The sequence below is a fragment of the Chanos chanos genome, chromosome 7 (assembly GCF_902362185.1).
Source record: "Chanos chanos chromosome 7, fChaCha1.1, whole genome shotgun sequence".
Lineage (NCBI taxonomy): Eukaryota > Metazoa > Chordata > Actinopteri > Gonorynchiformes > Chanidae > Chanos > Chanos chanos.
The window spans coordinates 20,916,558-20,940,286 of NC_044501.1; the positions used below are offsets into that span (position 1 = coordinate 20,916,558).

At 43.3% G+C, this 23,729-nt stretch overlaps 1 protein-coding gene across 1 annotated transcript in view; it reads left to right on the forward strand.

The window, feature by feature from the left end:
• Positions 1–23,729, forward strand: part of robo1 (roundabout, axon guidance receptor, homolog 1 (Drosophila)) — a 152,015-nt gene that overhangs the window by 123,670 nt on the left and 4,616 nt on the right. The window contains exons 18-28 of the mRNA XM_030779067.1: positions 332–503; positions 3,850–4,053; positions 8,831–8,857; positions 9,101–9,143; positions 11,067–11,221; positions 17,438–17,818; positions 18,939–19,055; positions 20,852–20,987; positions 21,213–21,461; positions 21,983–22,464; positions 22,750–22,896. Coding sequence (XP_030634927.1) covers positions 332–503; positions 3,850–4,053; positions 8,831–8,857; positions 9,101–9,143; positions 11,067–11,221; positions 17,438–17,818; positions 18,939–19,055; positions 20,852–20,987; positions 21,213–21,461; positions 21,983–22,464; positions 22,750–22,896 — 2,113 coding nt within the window. The remainder of the gene's footprint in view (positions 1–331; positions 504–3,849; positions 4,054–8,830; positions 8,858–9,100; positions 9,144–11,066; positions 11,222–17,437; positions 17,819–18,938; positions 19,056–20,851; positions 20,988–21,212; positions 21,462–21,982; positions 22,465–22,749; positions 22,897–23,729) is intronic.

Here is a 23,729-nt window from a genome sequence, read left to right on the forward strand (position 1 = left end):
ACTGGATTTCTGCCATGAAACCTTACCTATGGGGTTCTAATTGCTTATAGAACGACACTGCGACCTCCCTTTACAGGGAACTAAGCTTTATATGAAGTTTATAGGAGACAGACAGGAACATGTTCCTAAAGAACATACCCTAATGCTATAGAGCGTCAGAGGACACTGATATGACGTGACAGTGCCTAGACATAATGGGGACATGAGGTATATGGGAGAGATGATATTAACAGAATGTTCCAGAAGGCAGAAGAATTTACATACGTTTCTGACTTGTCATATAAGAGAAATTACATGCACATTATTTTGCCTCTCACATGTTTCTCCTCAGATTTGGTGTCTTGGAAATGAAAGTAAGTACCACATCAATCGCACCGTGGACGGTTCCACGTTCTCAGTTCTCATTCCGAGTCTGTTGCCGGGAATACGGTACAGTGTGGAGGTTGCCGCGGGTACAGGAGCCGGCCTTGGTGTGAAGAGCGAAATCACTTACTTTCAGCTGGGTGAGTTCATCTCTTCCCTCAGCCAAACCCTGAGTCTGCTTGTTCATGTGTTGAGGTTAGTGCTGGGGATTTTCATTTTGAATCATGTTAGAGACGCTTGAGAAGGTTGGAAGTTTCTCACCACCGATTGAGAGTTATTCTCAACTGTGTTAAAGTCCTCACAGTGACCTCATCCACAAGAGAAACGGGGGAAAAAAAGCAAAATGAGAAATCATAGAAACAGGACTCTCTGGGTCTGTCCACTTGACTTTATTTGATTTAGTGTGTCTCCAGAGTTATGTCCTCAAGAATTGAATGGTCATAAAAAAGTTATTGTCCTCCTATGTGACTAAAACACAAAGAACCCCCCCCAAGAGCATTTTTAAAACTGGGAAAAAGACAGGCGAGTACCACAGCACTAAACTTCATCACTGTCTGAGAATCTGTCCACATAATGTACAGATGCATCCAGTGTTAAAATGACGAAAATATTTCTGGATGTTCTTTTTCCATCCAGTGATTCTGGGGTCTTGTTTCCTTAATACAGATGTATTGTAACTGTTGTTAACCACAAAACAGTATAAATCATTTGCAGCTGGTCATCCAATCTGAAGGCAGTGTGCAGTTCCCTTACCTAACAGTATATTAAAGAGGGGCTCCATCTAGTGGTGGGACTGTGATCTGCCCCTCAGAGCTCCAGAGAACCCTTCCATGTCTCACATCATTTTCCCTAGCCTCCACCCAGCTCAGCTGCAGGCAGCCTCCTCAGAGAACCAAGTCAGAACATACTTATGTTTCATGTTTCAAAAGCTTTTAATCCATGTCGCTCACCCCAAATATGTCAGAGTGTTTTGTAGTTGTTGTTGTTGTTGTTGTTTTGAGGCATATTTGTTTGTTCGTTTGTTGTTGTTGTTTTTTTTAAGTATGGTTACACTCACATGTCTCGGCATGTCAGGCCGAGTTTTGCTCCTGTCCACAGTTATGTAAGTCAGTCAAATAATCATGACTTGGTTTTTCTTGCTTTCGCTTTGATGTTGTATCAGGTGGTGTGAGTGAGTGACAGGGGCTTTCACACTATTAATCTTTTGTCATACAGTGTTTACCACATTCACTGTGGAGTGCCAGGCATTTGACTTGCTAATTGACACTCCTATGTGAAGTGTTGAAGCTTAGCTTCAGCTTTTGAACACCAACAGAGATAAGTCACACCCACTCCGGTCTTGCAGCCGCGGATATTTTTACTAGCTCTGTGTTTGTTGTCTCAGGAACAAGAATGGTGCAAACTATATGTGCTGAACTACACACAATTTCATGTGTGTGCATACACACACACACACACACACACACACATATCCATAGCTGAGTGTTTGAAGATGTTTTTGTTACTGGGAGAACTTTGATGTTTTTTTGCAGACCTGCTTGACTTTTCTCCGCTGAGGGATATTAAGCTGTTGCCCACTTTGTCAGTCTCCCAGTGTCTGGAGAATCCTGAGAAAAAATAAAAGTCTAGGTTATACCAGATCCACTGGAAGTGAGTCGCCCATAAACTTAGACTGTTAATGCTTTTTTTCTCAAGAGTGTGATTCCTATTTTTCATTCTATCACATTTTCATTCATTTTTATATTTGACTCTTTTTCATGAAGATGTTTCGAAAGATGCTGACTCATTCCCCATTCAAAACAGCCCTCTGGAAAAGCCAAGCTGCAGTCACCTCCTACTTCAGCATTTAGACAGAGACGAACAAACAAGAGGGGAAAAAAACAGCTTGTTTCTATGACTGTGATCTCAATGTGGACTGATCTTATCTGAACAAAATAGTTACTACTTTGGTTAGAGCACTTTAGCCGGTCCGGTTCATTTGAAGATGGTGTGGAGCTGTGACTGATCTGGTTCTGTTTGCTCCAGCAGTCTTCGTGGAGCCTGTAATTGTGTGACAATGCTCAAATGGAAAATGTGCAGCTGGTGGGCACGGTGCCAGCCCCATGTGCCTTTCTCAAACCGCGTCAACGCCTCAGGCACTGGCGCTGCCCGCGTACCTGTCCTATCACTGTCGAGCGCTTGGCCCCCGAAAACCCACTCAGCTGAGTCTGGGTCAGGAACGGCAGCGAAAATCAAAATGAAATGAAATGAAATGCACAGAGTGGAATCTAAGTCCAGTTCTGAGAGACGGGGTGGAAGAGGAGAAAGAGAGGAGAAAACTGAATCTCTTATGGGGAAAAAAATCCTTTTTTTTTTTTTTATTTGCCCGCTAGTCAAAGGAGATGCGGGTTAAATTAAAGTGACTTCCAGCATGAAAAGGAATAAAAAAAAAAAAGAAGATGAAAATGGAAAGATAAACAAGTCAGTGTGAAGGACCACTGTCTGAGGGGGCAGGAGAGAGAGGACAAGGAGAAAGAGAGAAGGAGAGAAAAGGAAGCTGAAGAAACGGTTTTGTTGTCTGTGGGATGGTGCTTACAGATTCATTGTAATTTGTACTTTAAACACAAGAGGGAAAAAGGAATTTCAAATATATCTCAGAAACCACTCTAATCCAGTCCGTGTTCTCTGACTATCATTTTCCTAAACTTTTCATTAACATTCAACTCTCTGCCTAGTTCCATCTGTTCAGGAAAATATGATTGCATAAGGGTTTTTTTTTTGTTTGTTTGTTTTTCAAAGAAAATAACAGTAATATTAATAAAGGGATCGTTTTTTGCATGATGATATTTGACTGTGAAACATTCCCATTTGAATGTCAGTCATGATTTTTACTCTTATGTTAAGTTTAATTTGAGTCCTTGGAAACTCCTAAGTCTGTAAACCCTCAAAACCCTCAAAGAGTTTTGATAGAGAAACCCATACACCTCTTAAGGAATAGAGAAGAGCTTCCTGTTGCCTGTGAAAGTCAGCAAACAGCACCTGCGGAGATGAAAGGTGTCTGTGGTGTGTCAGAGGAATAGAGAATGCTCTTATTTATGACTTATTTTTTTTCTCTTACTTTAGGCTCTCTTTCTCTCCCACAGCTCAGTTTACATCAGAACACGACCTCGTCTCTCTCACACTGAAGATTAATGTCATTTCACCCTCTGTGTAGCCTTTCACCTCCCTTTTTTCTTTCTTTTTATTTGTGTCTTCCCAACCTCTCTCATAATCTCTCTGCATTCGACTTTATATCGTACTCTCTCAGTTCTGACCGTGTTTTTTTGTCCTTTTTTCTAAAGCTTTTTTTTCCTTTCTTTCTCTTTTCCCCTTCCGCATTCTTCCCTTCGTCTTTTTCTGTCTGTTTGTCCCGCTGTTTCTCTCCATTTTAGTCTGTGTTTTCTCTCCTTTTTTCACACATTTTCTTGTCTCTCTCTCTCTCTCTTGTCTGTGTGTTTGTGTGTGCAGACTCCTCGGGCCGCATGACGCAGAGCGTGACGGATGTGGACGACACGCTGTCTCAGCAGATCTCTGACGTGGTGAAGCAGCCGGCCTTCATCGCCGGCATCGGCGCCGCCTGCTGGATCATTCTCATGGTCTTCAGCGTTTGGCTCTACCGTCACCGCAAGAAGAGGAACAGCTTAAGCAGCAGTTACGCCGGAATCCGCAAAGGTTGGTGACAAAACAAAAAAACAAAAACTCTGGGGTTCAAACGAGTTGAGCTCCTACCCTGCCCTGTGGTCTGGGTTACCTGTGTGAGGTGAAAGACTTACTGTAGTACTGTTAGATGGAAGTAAAAGAGGCGGATGTCTGTAAGCATTAATATGATTAATATGCGTGTCTGTATGGTAGTGTCAGCTTTCAAAGCCTTAAATGTGCTTTACAGAAGCTTTAGATGTTAGAAGCTTAATGAGATGGATACTGGGAGGTTTCCACCTGCTGCAGAGCGCTGGCCATCAAATCTGAGAATGAGTGTCAGTGCAGCTGCAGGTTCACAACATTCAAACCTTACAAACATCACCTGTCTAACAATGTCTCACTTTATACATTGCCTGGCCAAAAAAACCAGTCGCCATTTGGATTTAGAGCCTCTGGAGGCAGTGTTATGATCTTGGGTTGCTTCAGTTGGTCAGGTCAAGGCTCAGCAACATTGTGTGGCAATAAAATGAAGTCAGCTGAGTACCTGAATGCACTGAATGACCAGGTTATCCCATTAGTGGATTTTCTCTTCCCTGATGGCACGGGCATATTCCAGAACGACAATGCCAAGATTCATTGGGCTCAAATTGTAAAAGAGTGGTTCAGGGAGCACGAGGAATCATTTTCACACATGAATTGGCCACCGCAGAGTCCTGACCTGAACCCCATTGAGAAGACTTTACAGAGTGGTTCGACTCTCCCGTCATCAACAAGATCTTGGCCAAAAATTACTGCAGCTCTGGCCGAAAATAAATGTTGTGATGTTACATAAGGTTGTTGAAACAATTCTTCTGTGAATGTGTGCCATTAGCAAAGCTAAAGGCGGCCCAAGGACAGATTAGAGTGTGCGACTTTTTTTTGGCCAGGCAGTGTATTTAATCAGAGCATGAGGACAGAGAAGGTGGAGTCAGGTACATTTGTGTAGATTGTGTGGTATATTCTGGTTTTGGTAATACATAGTGAGACATGTGGGAAAGTTTGGAGGAAAGAGGTCAGTTTGTCCTGGTATCATTTTTTTTTGTCTTGTCATTGACTGTGTTTATACAAGACCAATGTGAACACTCTGACACTGCATTTCTTTTTTTTCTTCTCTGGTAAAAGTTTTAAACGTGTTTTGAGGCAATGAATGAACTTAGCCAACTTTCCTCTCTCTTGCTCACATGCTCAGAGCCAATGGGATGGCAGAGTTCTTTCTTTTTGTTTAAATGCTTTGAACTGTTCTGAGACACAAAAATCAAAGTGCATTTCACATCATCCTCTTGTGGTCTGCCATAGTTTCATCAAAAGAGTTACAGCTGTGTGCTTTAATACTCTCTCTCTCTCGCTCTCTCTCTCTCTCTCTCTCTCTCTCTCTCTGTTAGGAAAGGATAGGATAGCACTTTATTAATCCCTGGAGGGAAATGGGCTTAGTTGTGGCAGAAGTTACAGTGTAAAAAAATCAAACTAAATGCAACAGTGTGGGTAAACATACTTCCTTAGCATAAAGTGACAAGAGAAGTAGGTAAACACAGAACTGTAAAGACAAAGAAATGTAATGTAATGAAGTGTGATGATGCAGTGACCAGGAGCGTGAGGTAAGTAAACCTGCACTAAAGTGACCAGTGTGAAAAAGTGACCAAAAGTGACAGAGCACCACACAAGTGTATATGTGGGTAAAACAACCATGTGTTTCAGGTTTACTAGTATGTAGTAGAGTATCATGTACTCTACAACATGTAGTAGAGTATCTGTGTATACCAGTATGAATGTCATCGGAACACAGACGAGCAGCAGATTGACTAATAATTAAGTAACAATAATTAATGTCTTAGAATGAGTGTGGTAAAGAAATAGAAGCAGAGAGAGAAGTATCATTAACTGTATATTATTCAGTACAGTACAGTAGAAGGTGATGTCACACCTCAGCCAGTGTACCTGTACACATAAGCACCTCCTGTCCTATGCGACTGTTTACCTGTATGTCCTTACTGTAGGATGCAACATTCACTTCTGCTCTAAAGTTTGTTTGTTTTTCTATGTCCTCTCTTATGTACTGGGCTCTTTTGACCCCTGGGCTGACTCTGGCTTGATGTCTCAGTCTTGAAATCTGAGAGAAGTTTTCTATTAATCTGTCATGAGCTTTATTTATTTATTTTTTAAGTGAATCTTAACAGTATGCTATGGCTGCTCCTCCTCCGCATGGCTGTGCAGTAAATAGACTTTTCACCTTGACAAGACCAACACTGTTCTCTATAGAGAATGGGCACATCCGTTCATTAGCACAGAGACTGAGAAATGCGTGGGTGCATTCAAGACCTCCTGGACAAAAAACACCTAAGAGTTTGCATAAAGACCTTACAGAGTACTCAGAGAAAGACTAAATCACATTGAACGAGTTTGAGACTGATCCCAGATCAGCCCTAAGTGGTCTCACAGATTCATAAATTGAGAAGTTCAGCATTGAGACCTACAGCATTGTTCCCAAGTCCCAAGCTTTAGTGTTCAATTACGTTCAAAGCCCCAACAGACTTCCAGAACCAGAAGGTCAACAATCAGAAATGTTCAGACATACAAGAGGTTCACAAAATCAGAAAGACTCTTCTATGGTTCATGATATTGAATAGCTGAAACATGGCAAAACTTGCTTTAGGGAAACGGGGGGGGGGGGATACTTTCAAAAGGCCTTTATAAAGTATGGCATTGGATGTACTGTTGTGTATACAGCACTGGATGTGTTCAGTGAGTTTTTAATGTTTACCAGAGGGCATTGTAAAGTGAGCCTGTGGTTTGTGCCATGTGATTTCCGTGGTCTTCTGTGCCTGTGTGCGAGATGAAGCTTGCTCGACAAATTAAGCTTGAACTCAGCGCTGGGAGGGCACCGCCCTGTTGGTATTCAAGACCAAAAAGTCAGCGTCGATTTCGGTTAACCGTCGAAGTTCTTTACGCTCACCGCCGGCAAAAACACCTCTTCACTCCCACTCGCGCAGTTGAAAAAAAAGCCGTGAAAGAGGCCAGAGGTTTCTTTGTTTGAGCTGGTGGTTGAGAATGTGTCTTTGTGTTTGGAGAAGAAAGGCATAATTGTAACCACATGAACCCAGAATCTATACTTCAGAGTAAAGTGGATTGAAGAGGAGAATGGTGAAAAGGGAGGGGCATGCGTGCGTGCGTGCGTGTGTGTGTGTGTGTGTGTGTGTGTGTGTGTGTGTGCTTTTATAAGCAAGTCTACCTGACTGGTGAAATTCAGAAAGGTGCTGGGCCAGCAGACCTGGTAGTCCCACGTTACCGTGGTGATTTGATTTGTTTACCTGGCTCCTGGCAGTGCTAAGTGTCATTCTCTGTCTACTTCAAGACAGAATGACTGACAGGTGATGCTTCCAAAACGCCCCAGCTCTATTAGACTGGTCTTTTTTTTAATAAACAGCAGGCTCAAAGGATTGCCAAACACACACACACACACACACACCCAGATAAACAGCAGAAGAGGAGGAGTGACATGCTGAAGGACAGGCTTGCTGGTGGGTTTTCCCTTTAAAGAGTGCCAAACCATGAAGTCAGAACAGACAGAATCGCTGGTGTCAAACTCTGATGCACTTCTGTAACGAAGCCAGCCATAAACACTCTTTTCTTAAAACTTGAGTAAACCAAATACACGCATTCAGTGAGCTCTGGTGTCTCGCTCACCTGCTTAATGCACACTGAACCTGGATTAAAAAAAAAGTTTTGTTTTTATTTGATATAGTATCTGTTTAAATGGGAGCTTTTGCTGAGCATGTGGTGGGATTGTTAAGGGAGGAATAACTGTAAGACCCTGTAAGATAAACAGAGAGAGGGAGAAGAAAGGAGTGTGAAAATCATACATAGATGTGAAGAATCCCTGACTCAGATAACTTTTGTTGACAGGGAAAAGAAGAGAGTGAGAGCTTGGGGATTTTGGCAGGGTTTTTGTTTTTTTAAAGATATGAAAGATTGATTTGTCTCACTGTTCTCAGTGTTTTCCTCACAAGGTGGTTCTTTCTCCCATAGCTAGACAACAGGGAAGCCTTTGAACTGTTTTGACTGTTTTTGACCGAACGCTGTCTGTGCAGTGTATAAATGTACTTTATAAGTCCACTTCACTGGTGCTGCGGATGTTTTTTTCATTGGATCAGCAGATATCTACGTTGACCTGTAGACAGCCTCTGTAATGCTAATAACTAGCCTTATACACCTGACACAAGTAATGAGACAGGTTGAGACTTGGACAGTTGTCAAACAGTGAGTCCTGACTTCTAGTGTTCACATTTCAAACAACAGTTGCTCAAAGTAGCTGGTGATAAAGGGAATACAGAGAAAGAGAGAATAAGAGAAAAAGGGAGTGTGAAGGAACTGTGGTTGTTGTGTAATACTCTAGGTGTCTGTCGGACTAGTCATAAGAGCTTTTATTAAACATTCATGACGTTAATCCACACGGAATGTTAAGCGCCGTCTCCGTTCCCTTACCAAAGAATTCAGAGAGCTCTTTGGAAAGATCCAGATTCCAGTACAGGGCTAACACGCGCAGAACGTTCCAGAAAGCTTCCAAGCACAGCATCAGCTGTATTTGGTCTTTGACTATGGTTGTGAGAAACGTGTTGACCTAATTGGTTGAATGTGTTCAGTGTCGCTCAGTTTCGGTCTAATCACCGTGTTTGATGTGCCTTTTTTCCTCTTTCTGCATAAGTTGCTTGACTAATCTCTTCTTTTTCTTCTTTCTTCATCTTTTTGCCCCTTGCTCCGCTTGTTGGATATACAGTACCATCATTTACCTTCACTCCTACAGGTAAGAACTGCTAGACTGGACTGAACTGCTGTAAACTGATTCAGTTACGTCATATCCCCACAAATGGACGCTCAATGTGGGAGAGAGTCACACACACACACACACACACACACACACACACAGGCACACATATGAAAGGTATTGATGCATGACTGAACCATGTCGGTCATCTGTGGGGATTTTTTGGTGGTTTGTGAGAAGCACGTGTACAGTGCAGTGACATCTGTCCTTTTTCCTTTCCAGTGTCCTATCAGAGAGGAACAGAGGCAGTGAGTAATGCAGGAAGGTAAGATACAATAAATTCATTCCTACTCTCTGATTACAGACTACACAGATCATTTCAGCGTGTTTTCCAGCCGGGCCGCATGCTTCTATTTTCCCCATCTGATTGTCTGCCCAGTGTCTGATCAAACACTGCAGTATTAAGGAAGAGGTGGAGAGAGCATGAGCTGATAGAACTTGTACAGTGGTGTAATTACCTCTGAGTGACACTAGGGGGCAACCTTTGCCTTTCAAATGATGTTCTTTGGGATGAAAGAAAGAGAAAGAAAGGTGGTGCTGCATGAAATAGTTGAGACCAGCAAAAATAAAAGCTCGGATCATCTCTTTTGAAAGCCTTTCAATAGCCTATATGACCGATAGCTGTACATTATCAATGTTTAATGCAGTAATAGCGTTTGATGCACATCGCGTATGCTTAACTCTGTGTATGGCTTTGTGTGTGCTGAGTGTATATGTGAGTGTCCTTGAATAGGTGTATATCCATTTCATAGTGTGTTTACAGTTCAGGTGTAGAGTATTTGTCACTGGGTGCATTCTAGCATGTGTGTGTTTGGGTCTATTTAGACAGGTGTGTGTGTGTGTGTGTCAGTTATAGGGTATGTGTGTTTCCGGCTAGATGTATCTAATAGCTAGTATGTGTGTTTGTGTGTTCATAGGGAAGTGTGTGTGTGTGTGGGGGGGGGGGGGGGCGTTGGTCTGTGTGTGCGTGCGCACATACGTGTGTGAGAAAAGATGTCCAGAGACACATAACATGAAAAAGGTCAGACAGCTTTCTGAATCACGCTGCCACCTTCTCTCCTCTTATTTCTTTTCTGACTCTATTTAGTCTGAAATGAAAACTTTGCTCTTCACTCTGTTTGATGCCGGTGCAGAGGAGCAGTAATAGTTGGGGTACCAGTCATAAAAGTCAAAGACACACACTGGGGATATGAGAAAGATGAATGGGGAAAAAAAAAAGTCCTAAGCTACTACAAAGCTGTGGAGTCAGCCATACGGTGTCAAAAAATGTTTCTTTGATGTCCTTTTTTGTTCCTTTGATGCTTGTCCATGGAAAACTTCCCCCCTCTCTCTCTCTCTCTCTCTCTCTCTCTCTCTCTCTCTCTCTCTTTCTTTCTCTCTTTCCTTCTCTCTTGCCCTCTCTGTCTGTCTTTCACACACACTCACACATACACACAACCAAACTCCTATACTCCCACACTACACTACACTCTTTCATCCTGAGTTAATGCTAAGATTGGAGATTGTAGTGGCAGTGCAGTGTCCAGGCACTGAGAGTTCAGTTCTTCCAGTTCAGTGACACTGAGGCTGATGCGTCTTACCCAACTCTGACAGACAGAAATACCCAGAATGCCACAGTACTTTGAGGCGTGCACTAACGTTCACAGGGGATTCAGAGAAATTCAGTATCATCAGCTATGGACAAGTCATGTTCATACCCTGTCTTTAATGAATGTTTAGTCTAAAACACCCACAGCGTGAGTGAACAGGCCACTGAGAGAGAGTGAGAGAGAGAGGTTGTGGTGTGTGCTGAGCTGAACAAGCTTGGTAGGAATCTCTTGCATTCCTCTTAGTTCATTGCTCCAGTGAGACCCAAGAGTTGTTTAATAACAGACCCATTTGGTTATGAAAGCTGAGCAATGGCCCATTTCCTATTTTTATTCAACATATCAAAAGTTGTTTTTGTCTGTGAAGCACATCCATTTCAAGTCCATTTCAATCTTGTTCATTCTTGACCCTGGCAATCTGAGACATACAAAATAGGTCAAATGAAAAAGGAAAGAAACCACAAAGCACTGGTGGTATGGTGGTATGGGAGACTGAAAGACTTTATGAATTATTCATACATCATTTAACTCCAGATGCATTTTCTATAACTAAGTTATATTTTTTGTTATTCATTTGTTTATGATTTTTTCTTCTTCTCCAGGCCTGGTCTGTTGAATATGGGAGAGCCAGCGACACAGCCCTGGTTGGCCGACACTTGGCCCAATACATGCTCCAACCAAAATGACTGTAGCATCAACTGCTGCGCGGCTGGCAATGGCAACAGCGACAGTAACCTGGCAACATACAGTCGCCCCGGTGAGTCCAGCATCCCTGTTGTGTAAGCACACACTGGTCTCCAAACCTTCACAAGGCCCGCCACAGGACACCAGTCCAGTACCATCAGTCTGTGTGTGTTTGTGTGTGTGTGTGTGTTTTCCTGCATGTGTTGCTAATGTGACTAGGTTTCCCTTCACAAAAGTGTGTGTGTGTGTGTGTGTGTGTGTGTGTGTGTGTGTGTGTGTGTGCGCGTGTGTAGGCCTGGGGAGCAGGGGGGTTGGGGTGCATCTTTGTGATTTGTAAGCAGTTAAAGCGAGGTTCTTTTAGGCAGGAAGTCTGAGGAGCGGACTTGGACGGCCTTATGGGTCTGCCCTGCTGCCTAATCGAATTGCTGGGCTGATTTCCATACTGTTGTTATAGCCCCTAATGCAATTTTCTCTAAGTGCTTAGTTCTTTAGGAAACCATGGAGAAGCCTTAGAGGTCATAACAGTGAACAGTGCTGAGGAAAAGAGGGAGAAAGACCTACCTGAGAGTCCACTACTGAGTAAGACAGACAGAAAGAGAGATGTGCACAAGTTATAGTAAAATACATTTGAAGAGACGTACTGCTATGTGAAAAGCCTCACAGAATAAGAGAAGGATAGGGATGAGAGAGAGAAAGAGAGACAGAGGGAGAAAGAGAGAGAGAGAGAGAGAGAGAGAGAGAGAGAGAGAGAGAGATGTGACAGACCACCAGCTGGTGTTTCAGTGTAGTCAGCATTTACTTTACAAACAACTGGAGTGAATGCAGTGAGGGAGTCCCAAGGTTCTCTACACACACACACACACACTCACTCACTCTCTCTCTCTCTCTCTCACACACACACACACACACCCATCTCTCTCCCTCTCTCTCTCACATACACCCTCTCTCTCTCTCACTCACTTACTCTCTATCTCTCTCACACAGACACAAACACACACACACATGCACACACTGCGTGAAAAGAGGTGTATTCGGCCTGGAATACTCCTGTATATTCCCGGATACTCCACAGATTATCGGCTGTATCTGGCAGTTTGCAGCTCTGTTACGCGGCATGGAATACTCCTGAATATGTACCGTGTTTTGGGGTCTGCCTAGAGCCCTTAGTTGCCATGGTGAATAATCCCTTGGGGGTGCTTGGAAGGGAACATTTGCACTTCACACCTTGGGCCACCAGGTATCCTGCAATTGGTCAAAAGTCTTTCTTTGGATTGGTGGAGCGAGGTCTTGCCCCTCCTCTAAAACCCTTCCCCATTGGTCCATTGTGGGTCCCCAGACATGAATTCATATGGTTTATATAATAATAATAATTATTATTATTATTATTATTTTTAATATTATTATTATTATTGGTGGTGGTGGTGTTTTATGTTCATAGGTAGATTGTATAGATAGTATGGCAAACAAAAATGAATTACACAAATTTTATTACAAATAAAGCAAATACAGTATAATATAAGGTATATAAATTGACAATTTTATATATATATATATATATAATCAATGTACAATATATAACAGAATAGAATACATTAGAACAGAATATACTGTAATATCATAGTATATAATACAAATGCTTTTGGGAGCATAAATGAAACTCTAAATGTTGAGCATTCCCAAGAACAACCCAGCTTCCGTGGTCTCTATTCTGTAGCACCCCACACAGTGCAGACAACTCTGTGCTAGGCGGGAGGATCCACGCTGGCCTTCCATCCAAGATGGCGTCCTCGTCAGAAATTATGTCTACTGATGCGGTCCTCCATATGGCAACCTCTTCCTCAGTTTAGAGAACACTAGCTCTGACCTTGTGCTGCTGCAAAACACAGTGAAAACAGAAATTAGATCGCTGAAAACAGCAAATGGAGAAAAAGTCTAAGAACTACTAGGGAAATGATGTTTTGACTTACTCTTCTCCTCCTTTGCCTCGTTCGAGTGGCGATCCTGTCCCCCTCTTTGTTCTCTGGATTCACCCGGTAACTCTTTCGGATAGTCTCAATCGGTCTTTCAGGATGCTAGAGAGAAAAAAAAAACGGAGAAGAAAGGAAGATTGATTAAAAGTTCGTTTAGAATTCCAAGCACTGCTATGAAACAATCGCGACGATATAGTCTACCAACAAAACACGTCGTCTTACCTTGTCCGTGGATCATATCTGTGCGTGTTGTTTTCAGCATTATGCATTATCCGCACAGATTCCTGTAGAAGCAAAATTAATACAAGAGTTAAATTCAACCACATTAAGGGATAAAGCAGATAAAGAAATGTGAACATATCAGAATGCGCGGCAGTCAAAGACGAAAGCCGGAAGCCTACAGAAATAAACTTACCGAAACAGAGTTATTCCCCGCACGTCTTCTTTTCTCGGGCAGACTCCTCTTGCGCCTCTTTGATGGGACTCCATCCTGTCCAACCGCCGAATAACATTCTCCATGAACGTTCAGACATCTTCTTAAAAATGCATTTAACGGGGACACCAGTTGTTTGTTTTCGTTCAGACTCGGCGTTGGAAAAATTGGATATTCCCGGCGCACGAGTAGCCTCTCCACTCCGCTGTCCGTTCGAAAACTTAAGTGTTCTTTTGCAAGCCATCTTCAAAATGCACACTATCGACAGAATACGGAGTACAACTTCTGTAATCCTTCAGTGACTCGCTTCTCCTTACCTTACTACAGGTAACCCCTTCCCCAAAGCAAATTTCGCGCTGCAGTTGCACACAATGCTATTGGTTACTGTCACCCTACACCATGCACGCACAGAAAACTGATTGGACAGGACTCAACCTTAGATTCTAAGTGGGTGGTTTGAAAACGGGGCGCGTCCTCGTACTGAGGAGAAACATTCCGAACAAACAAGCGAGAATCAACAACAAAAACTCCTATGCCCTGTAAACTTTTTTTTTTTAAGTCCTGTATCCTTTGTCCCGCATCCCTCATACTGAGATAATGTCCCGCATCTTCGCTGGTCGTTTGGTTTTTAACTGTCAGAAATAAAAAATATATGGATCCATTATTTTACCCGCCCGCACATGAGCATAGTTTCTAATCTATTTAATAGTGCTATGTCAAAAGCAGTAAAAATGCAACATAGGCGAGTTTTTTTAAAAGCCTTGCTTTCACCAAATGGCTGAGAGGAGAGCGCTGAGGGCGGTCATCAAGAGTCTGTGGCGGCCGTCAATCAAACTGTGCAGCTGTGGGGCCGACGAATTTCTTTGCTACGTCACAAAAACCAAACTTAGTAAAACTTTACAGATATGATGATAAACGCTGTCAGCCGACATCATGGTCAAAAAGAAAGGAAAAAGTTCTTTTATCCCTTCTGACCATGCTTCTCATCCAATAGAGATTTTGGCTTGATATAAAGATTTGCATTGAAATTGTTTTATTTTATGTAATATTTTATTTTGAGCCTTATTTATTCTTATAGTTGGATTTGGTCAGGGGTTTAACTTGAAAGACTTGAGCTGTATGATGCCTGCTGCTTTGCTTAAGTACAGTTGCCTTTGATGGGCCTGTAATGGCCAATGCATGTTGGATGTCTATCAATACAAGTGTATACAAGTGTTTCTTATTCAGTTAGACTGACATTATATCTAAGTTTTACATCATCTCTCAGCATTAGTAACAATGTCCCACATTGTCCCACACAAACTTACTACTTGTCCCCCATTTGGTCTGTTTGCATCTGGTCACCCTGTACCTTTGACCCCAAGTAAAGGACAGTTGCATAACCATCAAATATGTAATTAATGAACCTCTCATTTAGACTTTTTTTAAATTATGTTTTCAGTGTGTTTTTGTATGCTCCATTTGAAGTGTCCATTGTAATTTAGCTGCACGACAGAGCAATGACATTAAAGGCTACATGGGCCTACCACTGCTGTATTATACACCATGCAACACCTAACAAGTTTGTGTGGTTATCAAAATATCGGCTAAATATTACATATAGGCTAACTGATAGAAAGTTACAGTGAGGAAGGGTTCTATACCCAGTCCCTCCTAGACCACTGACTGTTATTAGCATTTGAAAGGCCAAGCCATCAGCTAACGACTGTGGTCACGCGGATGCCTGAAAACTGCCGTCTAACAGCTGTATTCAGACATTTGCGGGAGTTTTCAGGTCCGCATGACAAAGTTCTGCGGGCATCCGAATACCTCTGGAAAACAGCAGGTTTAGCGGAAGTTTACTTTGTCCGGATATTTCTGAATACACCACTTTTCACGCAGTGACACACGCAAACTGGCTGCTGCTGTACCCTCCAACAAAATGACAAGGCTTGTCATGAAGGACAGTGTGGTCTTTCGTCACGAGGTGGAGTGGAGGGGTTCAGCATGTCATTAACACATCACTCTTGACCTTCTCGCTGTCTTAGCATACTATGGAAATCTACCTGCAAAGCCCACATACAGAGAAAAGCAACATGATATTTTGAGGTTGTCACGGCATGACCCTACAATGCAAAGGGGCTCATAATGATGGATATTTTTTTAGGGCCAGTGTGTCATCACTGCCTGTCACACTGTGCATGTGTTATGGTTTAGCCCTAAGCTTGAAGGCTAAGGACGCTAAGCTGCATTTCACACGCGTACGTACAGCTCTAATGCTAGCCTTGCTCTTCTGCAGCAGCATCAGGGTTCATGCCGATTTCACAAGATTAAGCTGAGGATTCCGTTCCTTTGTACTAGAATTTTGATGCTAGCCTTCAGCTCAGTGGGGTCGGGGTGAAGCAGAGGACTACAGGGCCCCTAGGCCTAAAATAGTCCAGGGTTAAGGATACACTTGGACTGGTACACTCTACACTGAAATGCCCGGGGGCTAGCTTCAACGCTGGACTAGTTAAAGCTGAGATTGTAGTAATCTAGTGCTCTAGTGCTCCCCAATTCTTTTGTGTTAATTAAATAATAAAATCACTCACTCACTCACTCACTCACTCATTATCTAAGCCGCTTATCCTGATTAGGGTCGCGGGGGGTGCTGGAGCCTATCCCAGCGCACATAGGGCGAAAGGCGGGGAAACACCCTGGACAGGTCGCCAGTCCATCGCAGATAATAAAATCAACAAATGAATAAATAAACTAAGAATGTGATAGATTCTTTTATGGTTAGGTACCCTACGAAGAAACAGAGATTATTCTAGATTAAGCTGTACCTTTTGTTTGCTGAACACACCCAAAGAGGATGTTCGAAGGTTTAATAACCCCATTTGTGAGGTATGTGTTTTCACTCCATCCCGGTTTTTCATGACCAAGCCTTCTTTTCGAGAAGCGATTCCGCTTCTTCACTCTCTGCATGACGCTGAGAAAATGATCCAGCTGACAGTTATGTGTGCCACAACTAAATCCTGGGGTAAATTTAACCGGATTATTTCACAGGTGACATCTTAAAGATGACTCAGTGTTTCTTAAAGTTTGGGACCCATTTATAAACGTAAGTCTACCTCGGAAGCACACACGCATATCCCTGAAAACGCTGCTGCTGGAACGTGAGCAGATTGCGGAAACCACTCGTTGCCTTTGCTTGGTATTTACTTCCAGGCTGGTGCTTTGATCCTGACGAGGATTTGAATATTTTATGAGCTTGGAAAATTGGATCTGTCAGCAGAGGTGCCTCTCATACAGCCCAACTCATTCAGCTCTTTGATTCACACATGCTGGAACATCATCCACGATGAGAGAGCCTGTCTTTGAATCTCTCATAGAAACTCAAAGTGATGTCCAACCTGTGTTTTGGATAAAAGGCTGAAGTTCCTCAGCCACAGAGAGGGAAAAAGAGAGAGAGAAGGAATGATGAAGATGTTGTCTTACAATTCCAGTCACTCGCTGGCTACTGATGTACGGCCAACAGAGTAAAAGCCGGCATCTTACGAGTTCATTGTAGATAACTGAAGGGCAGACTTTAAGAAGTGATTCAAGTATTTGTCTTTGTAAATTTACTAAATTCTCAGAAGAACCAAAGCAGTCTGCTGCAGGTAGTGCTTAATGACCTCAGAAGCTTCAGAAGGTTCTAGAATAGTCGTTGAAATTCCTCCCATTAGGCTTATGTTAATAATAAAAAAAAGAGCACACTCAACCATGGTGCAACCTAATTTTGTGCCCTGTAGAAATTCTTTAATCCATCTAGTTTAGCTTGTTAAGCACATAGTCATAAACCTCTTATGTCTTCTTGTAAGTGCATTGCTTCAGATCTTAGATTGGCAGAATCTCTTGATTCACTTTTCCTCGCCCTCTTCAGCGGACTGCATTGCCAATTACAATAACCAGCTGGACAACAAACAGACCAACCTGATGGTGCCTGAGACAGGGCTGTACGGTGATGTGGACCTGTCAAACAAGATCAACGAGATGAAGACTTTCAATAGCCCAAACCTAAAAGACGGACGCTTCGTGGGCCCAGGCGGCCAGCCCACCCCGTACGCCACCACCCAGCTCATCCAGTCTAGCATCATGAGCAACAGTGTCACCGGCGGCAGCGGAAGCGGCGGTGGGAGTGGGGGGAGTGGAGGCGGGGAAATAAATGAGAAGCACTGCTGGAAAGCCAGTCAAGTCCAGCAACAACAGGAAGTGACCTCACAGCATCAATACAGCATCATGGAACAGAACAAACTGAACAAGGGTGAGTCCAGTCTGAGGGTTCAACATAAAAGTGGTTACATTATTGAGCTATCCAAATGCAAACTGTTTCTAGTTTTATTTGGACGTGTACATGTATTTTATTTTATTTGCTGTCTTTTTTCAGTTTTTTTGGGGGGGGGGGGGGTTCCATAGCTAAATTTCTTCTAGTCAAATCTGCCCTCTCATCCATCACATTTTTCCACCCTGCAAGAGAGACCCTCATTCAGGTGGCTTTGATAATGAAGCTGATAGATTGAATCTGGTTTGCTTGTGCAGAGCTAACACAAAAATATGTTGAGGTGTTTGGATACTCTGATTTGCTTTGTCATAATGGAAAGCTCATCTGAAAATACTAAGAAAGCATCTCGTACCAGAGTTATTCTTTGGAGCAGTCTAGAACTTTCCACCTCTCATTCCACAGGGGTCTCTGGGGCATATTTACATGCACTCAATCATTCTTTGTTATTTTTTCCCTCTGTTCTTGTCTTTCATCCTCTGTTTTGAGACTGAGTATTAGTAAGTCAAAATCCGAGCTGTACCCATGCCGCTGATCTTCATTTGCGTTCATTGTTACACTGTCCAGAACGTGCTGAAAAACTGGAGCGTGTCAGCAGACTCTGAAGTGAGCTGTGCAGTAGAACTGGGCTTGGTATCCAAACACACAAGGACATCACAAGCTCTCTGAAGCTTGACTTTATCTGTGCAAACATCTGTGGCTTTGCTGGCATTAGTGTTGGTGCAGGTCACACTAAGACTAAGATGTTTGACCGTTACTAAAACAACAAGCCTCCTGCATGCAGGCACTAGCATGTTTTTGAAGTGTGACTCATTTTGAAGTGTGACTCATTTTGTGTCAAAGAACACGGGAAACAGTCTGTACTGTAAACTCTTGAGAGGCAGTGTAGTTATCTAGAGCACAGTGTTTCTACTACAGTAGTTTAACCATTCAATTAAACTGTTGACACATGATTTGAAGGTGCATAAAGTTGTGTATAGATGGTGTCTGTGTCATTTTGAATGGATGAATTCTTTCTGGTTATTTTAGTTACACAAGAGAGGCAAGACAGTTTGAGAATAATGCTATGCTAAAGCTAAACCACTCTGTTTCATGGTGCCTTCAGACCATTACAGAGGTGGAGACAGCCCCATGCCTGCAACCATCCCCTACAACCAGGGTCAGGATCCCACCACAGGAGGCTCCTACAACAGCTCTGACCGTGGCAGCAGCAGCACCTCTGGTAAGAGACGGGAAGACAATCAATATGCGCCTCTGTTCACTTATATTTAGAAATTGCCGGATCGATGAATATTACAGTGAATATTAGTAAACCTGCTCCGTAATCATTGCACATTATGGACTAGAGTTAGTAACATCTTTCGCACGTTTGCATTATCTAAATGAGCAAAAACCAAACCTCTTGATCTTCAAAAATAACCAAACATTGATCGTGTTACTGCTTATCGAAAATCATGACCAATCACTGACCAAGTCTCTGCTTTGTCAAGCATCATAACCAATTACTACGAGTGTAACTGAAGACATTTGAACAAATGACGTATAAATTCTTGATTGATTGAGTCCACACTATGGTCCTTTACTTTCTAACTCAGTATATAAAACAGCTGCTGTGAAAGTTGACTATAAACACAATGTTTAATGTTTAATGGTATCAGGACTTAGGAACTAGGATCAAGTCCCATAAAAAAATCTGTGAAATAAAAAAAATATCGAAAGCTTTTGTTTTTGAGGCGTTTCCCCTGTGCTCAAACAGAAAAATCACAAAGGCCCCTTTATGTAGCTTAGTGTATCTTTGCATTTTCTGGTGCAGTTATAATTGCTTCTTATTATTAGTGCTAAGCTGTGCATTATCACATTTCCCCTCCAGCGTTGTTTCAAAAACCACAATTTCCCACCAAAAAAAGGCAATAAATCATGTTTGTAATAAGTGGAGCTTTAATATGGTAATTTGACGCAATTTAAGACCCCGCTTTTTTTTGAAAAGGGATTAAATGGGGATTGGTGTAGACAATGGGCACAGTTAACACCTCAACAAAGAGACGGGCTTGATTTTTTCCCCGTTTTCTTGCGTTCCAGTCTTTTTCAGGTGTTTAGTTCATGTCTTTGTCAGTGATCTCCTGTGTAATTCAGAAGCAAAAAGCCTCTATTCAGCCCAGATTTTCAGGAGCATTAGAGAAAGATATGCTGTCTGCTTACTCTCCAGACATGTCTTTTATTTAAGGGGGGGGGATTACAGAAAGCCACCCCCGCCCCTTGCTCTTGCAATTTGCCACCGAACCATTAATTACCATCACCTTCATCTAACAAAAGAGGGGGAATAACGCCGTCGGTAGGATCCCCGTTTGTTACGGGACAAGGACAAATGACAGCCATTCCGCATGGCATGCAACGCTGCCGCCCTAATGTGTCTTATCTATTTTTATATCACATCTCAAACTGCTGTAATTAAAGCCAAGCCTTGGATGCACCCACACCCCCACAGCGCTTTTTCCACAGCATCCTAATTCTTTACTTTTAATTGGCCACCGATGCTTTTTTTCTTTTCCCCCTCTCCTCTGCTCTCTCTTCCTCCTCTTCGTCTGTCACTCTACCTTTCAGCAAAAGAGAGAGTGTTAGTTATGAAAAATGACTCTCCTTTTTGATGTAATCCATGAGTTTAATTATAAAATTGAGAGATAATGCTCTTGAATGTTTTCTGGGCATGGATGGGGAGGGTTCCATCAATGCTGGTTCTGGCTTTTTTAAAATTCGTTTTTTTTTTTTTTCCTTTTAATTTATCAGTGCCTACCTCTCACCAAAACGATCCACTTTGTATTTTTTAATGTATTTTTTTTATCTGATGACAAATACTCTATTTTATCTGTAATTTACTTTGCGATTGTACATGTGCATGGATGTGTGTGTGTGTGTGAGCTTGCCTCTGTGTATGTGTGTGTGTGTGTACGAGTGTATGTGAGAGAGAGTGGTGTGTGTTGAAATGTTTGGTTCCATGAGCTCTTTGTTCATGTCTATCAGGGAGCCAAGGTCAGAAAAAGGGTGGCCGAACCCCTAAGGCGCCTAAACAGAGCAACATGAACTGGGCAGACCTCCTGCCCCCTCCCCCTGTGAATCCACCCCCATGTCAGGAATACCCTCTCTCCATGGATGACAGGTGGGTCCTTCACACACGCACACGCATGTGCACTATACAATACAAATAAACTTTTACATGGAATTGGTCGATATCTAACGACACAAGCCAAATGTCTCAATTCTCAGTATGATTCTATCTGCAGTATTAACGTATGAAACCAGACTTGTTCTGATGAATGCAGATTAGTCCATTTGTACATTGTAATGAAATGCAGTGGCACATGTTCTTATCTGTCTCTCATAGTTATGATGCAGATATACAGTGTCCCCTCCCGCCCTCTCGAATGTACCTCCAGCCCGACGAGCTGGAGGAGGAGGAGGAGGAGGTGGAGAGGGGTCCCACTCCCCCTGTCCGTGGGGCCGCCTCCTCTCCCGCTGCCGTCTCCTATAGTCACCAGTCCACAGCTACACTCACACCATCACCACAGGAGGAGATGCAGCCCATGCTCCAGGACAACCCAGACAGCACGGGCCCCGCCCCTCACAGCCGCAGGTTAACACCACCTACCAACTCCACCTACCAACTCCACCTTCACACAGTCTTTTCAGCTTAGTTTGCACAAACAGACAGCTCAGATACGCAAACGGTGTCTGGAAATGTCTTTCTGTATAAAATGAGAAAGTTAGTGTCCCTGTGGTTCAGTGGTTTATGTTTTAGATTGTTTTCTTAGGTGTCAAATTGCACAATCTAGACATCAGAATATATTGGTACCAAACAGGTTTCCGGAAATTTTTTGTAGAAATAAGCAGTGGCAATATGTTATGCGTGAGACATACGGTCATGTGGGATTTGTGTTAAATATTCCCTTATTATCTCATTCATATCTCATTACAATGTGCGACAAGATTAAATATTCACACGTGCACAGATGGATTAAATACCAAATCAGATACAGTACCCAATCGCTGGCTAAAAGACTCAAAGACTAAAAGAGTCAAACCCAGATTATGCCTTTGCCTGTTTTTCATGTCTTAATATTGATCCTCTGCCTTCTCTTTCTCCCTTCCCCTCAGACGGCATTTGATAAGCCCCCCTCCCCCACCGAGACCTCTCTCCCCGACTCACACATACGGATACATCTCCAGCCCCCTGGCCCTGGACACAGACGGCATGGAGGAAGAGGAGGAGGATGACATGGGTGACGACACGGACGCAGAGGTGGCCAAGGTCCACCGCCAGCACCATCACCAGCACCCCCACCACCAACAGCAGCTGCTGCCCCAGCGAAGGCTCCTCCTGCGGGGGCTGGAGCAGACGCCGGCCTCCAGCATGGGCGACCTGGAGAGCTCTGTCACCGGATCCATGATCAATGGCTGGGGCTCGGCGTCCGAGGAGGACAACGCCTCCTCTGGCCGATCCAGCGCCGTCAGCTCCTCCGACGGCTCCTTCTTCACCGACGCCGACTTTGCCCAGGCTGTGGCCGCCGCGGCCGAATACGCAGGACTCAAAGTGGCCAAGCAAGCAGGGCAAAGTCACCAACCCACCCTGCCAGGGGGTAATGACACGCAATACTGCTTATTACTATGGCATTACTGTTAATTACCCTGTTATAACATACACATGACCTCACAACCAGGTTTTTGGTCATGTTTGCAGTGTTAGGGCAACACTGATTAGTGCATGTAGAGGGATTACATACATCATATTGATTTTTATCTTATTCTGTAAAGCCTGAAGAGTTTTTGTATGTATAGGGATTGGTTTAACATGGTTAAATGACGTCTGCATGTATTGGTCTTAAACTTTCAGCCTGATTATACGCATGTGTATTACCTTCCAGCACGCAAATACCAAATACCCCCATCAGGCCACCGTCCAGGCAGCCCCATGTCCACGGACAGTAACATGAGTTCAGCCGTCGTGCAGAAGAGACCCCCCAAGAAACAGAAACAGTCCCCTGCTGGCCGCAGAGAAGGATACTTTGAAGGTAAAGGTCCTGGATTCTGGAATAATCTGTAATCGACTGTCAGGTTGGTCAGGGGCCCATTAATGATCAAATCACAGATCTTTGTTCTGCTGTTTGTAATGAACTGTTGTGTTGATGGGGAACTGAGGAAGGGGAGGTATATTAGGGGACTTTGAGTTTGTTCTTGAAGGTCTTCCTGCCCAAGACAGTTTGGAGCTGTGGGTGAAATCATTATTCAATCACTTGACGTGCGTGTGCGTGCGTGTGTGTGTGTGTGTGTCTGTGTGCATGTCTGTGTGTGTGTGTCTCTGTATGTGTGTGTCTGAGTCTGTGTGTGTTCGGCCCGGTGCTTTTTTGTTTCCTTTTCTGCCCCCTGCTCTTCTCTACACTCCCCTTTGCCTTTTGGTTTCTGTCTTCTCATAGCCTTACTTTACCTTTCCTTTCCTCCCTCTCTCCCTGTGTGAGCGTGTGCACATCGTAAGTCAAAGCTTTAATCATCTCCCTTCTCCGCATGTTGCATCGTTCTCAATCTGCGACCTCACTGAGCAGGCAGGGTCATAGAATAGATGGACTGAGGAAGGGAGGGGGAGAGGGAATGAGAGAGAGAGAGAGAGATGTCAGAGGGGAGGGCTGAATGGATGTCTCAGGGGACTGCAGTGTGGACCACTCTGCAGACACAGGGACATCTTCTCACTCTAGCCTCTAATGAAGTCACCCCCAGGGGCCTGTACTTCCACTAAAGTGCCAGCTCTTACTTCAGTCTCCCTTAGACTCACCTCTATACACACACACTCAGTTCATTCTCACTCAGACTCACCTCTATACACACACACTCAGTTCATTCTCCCTCAGAC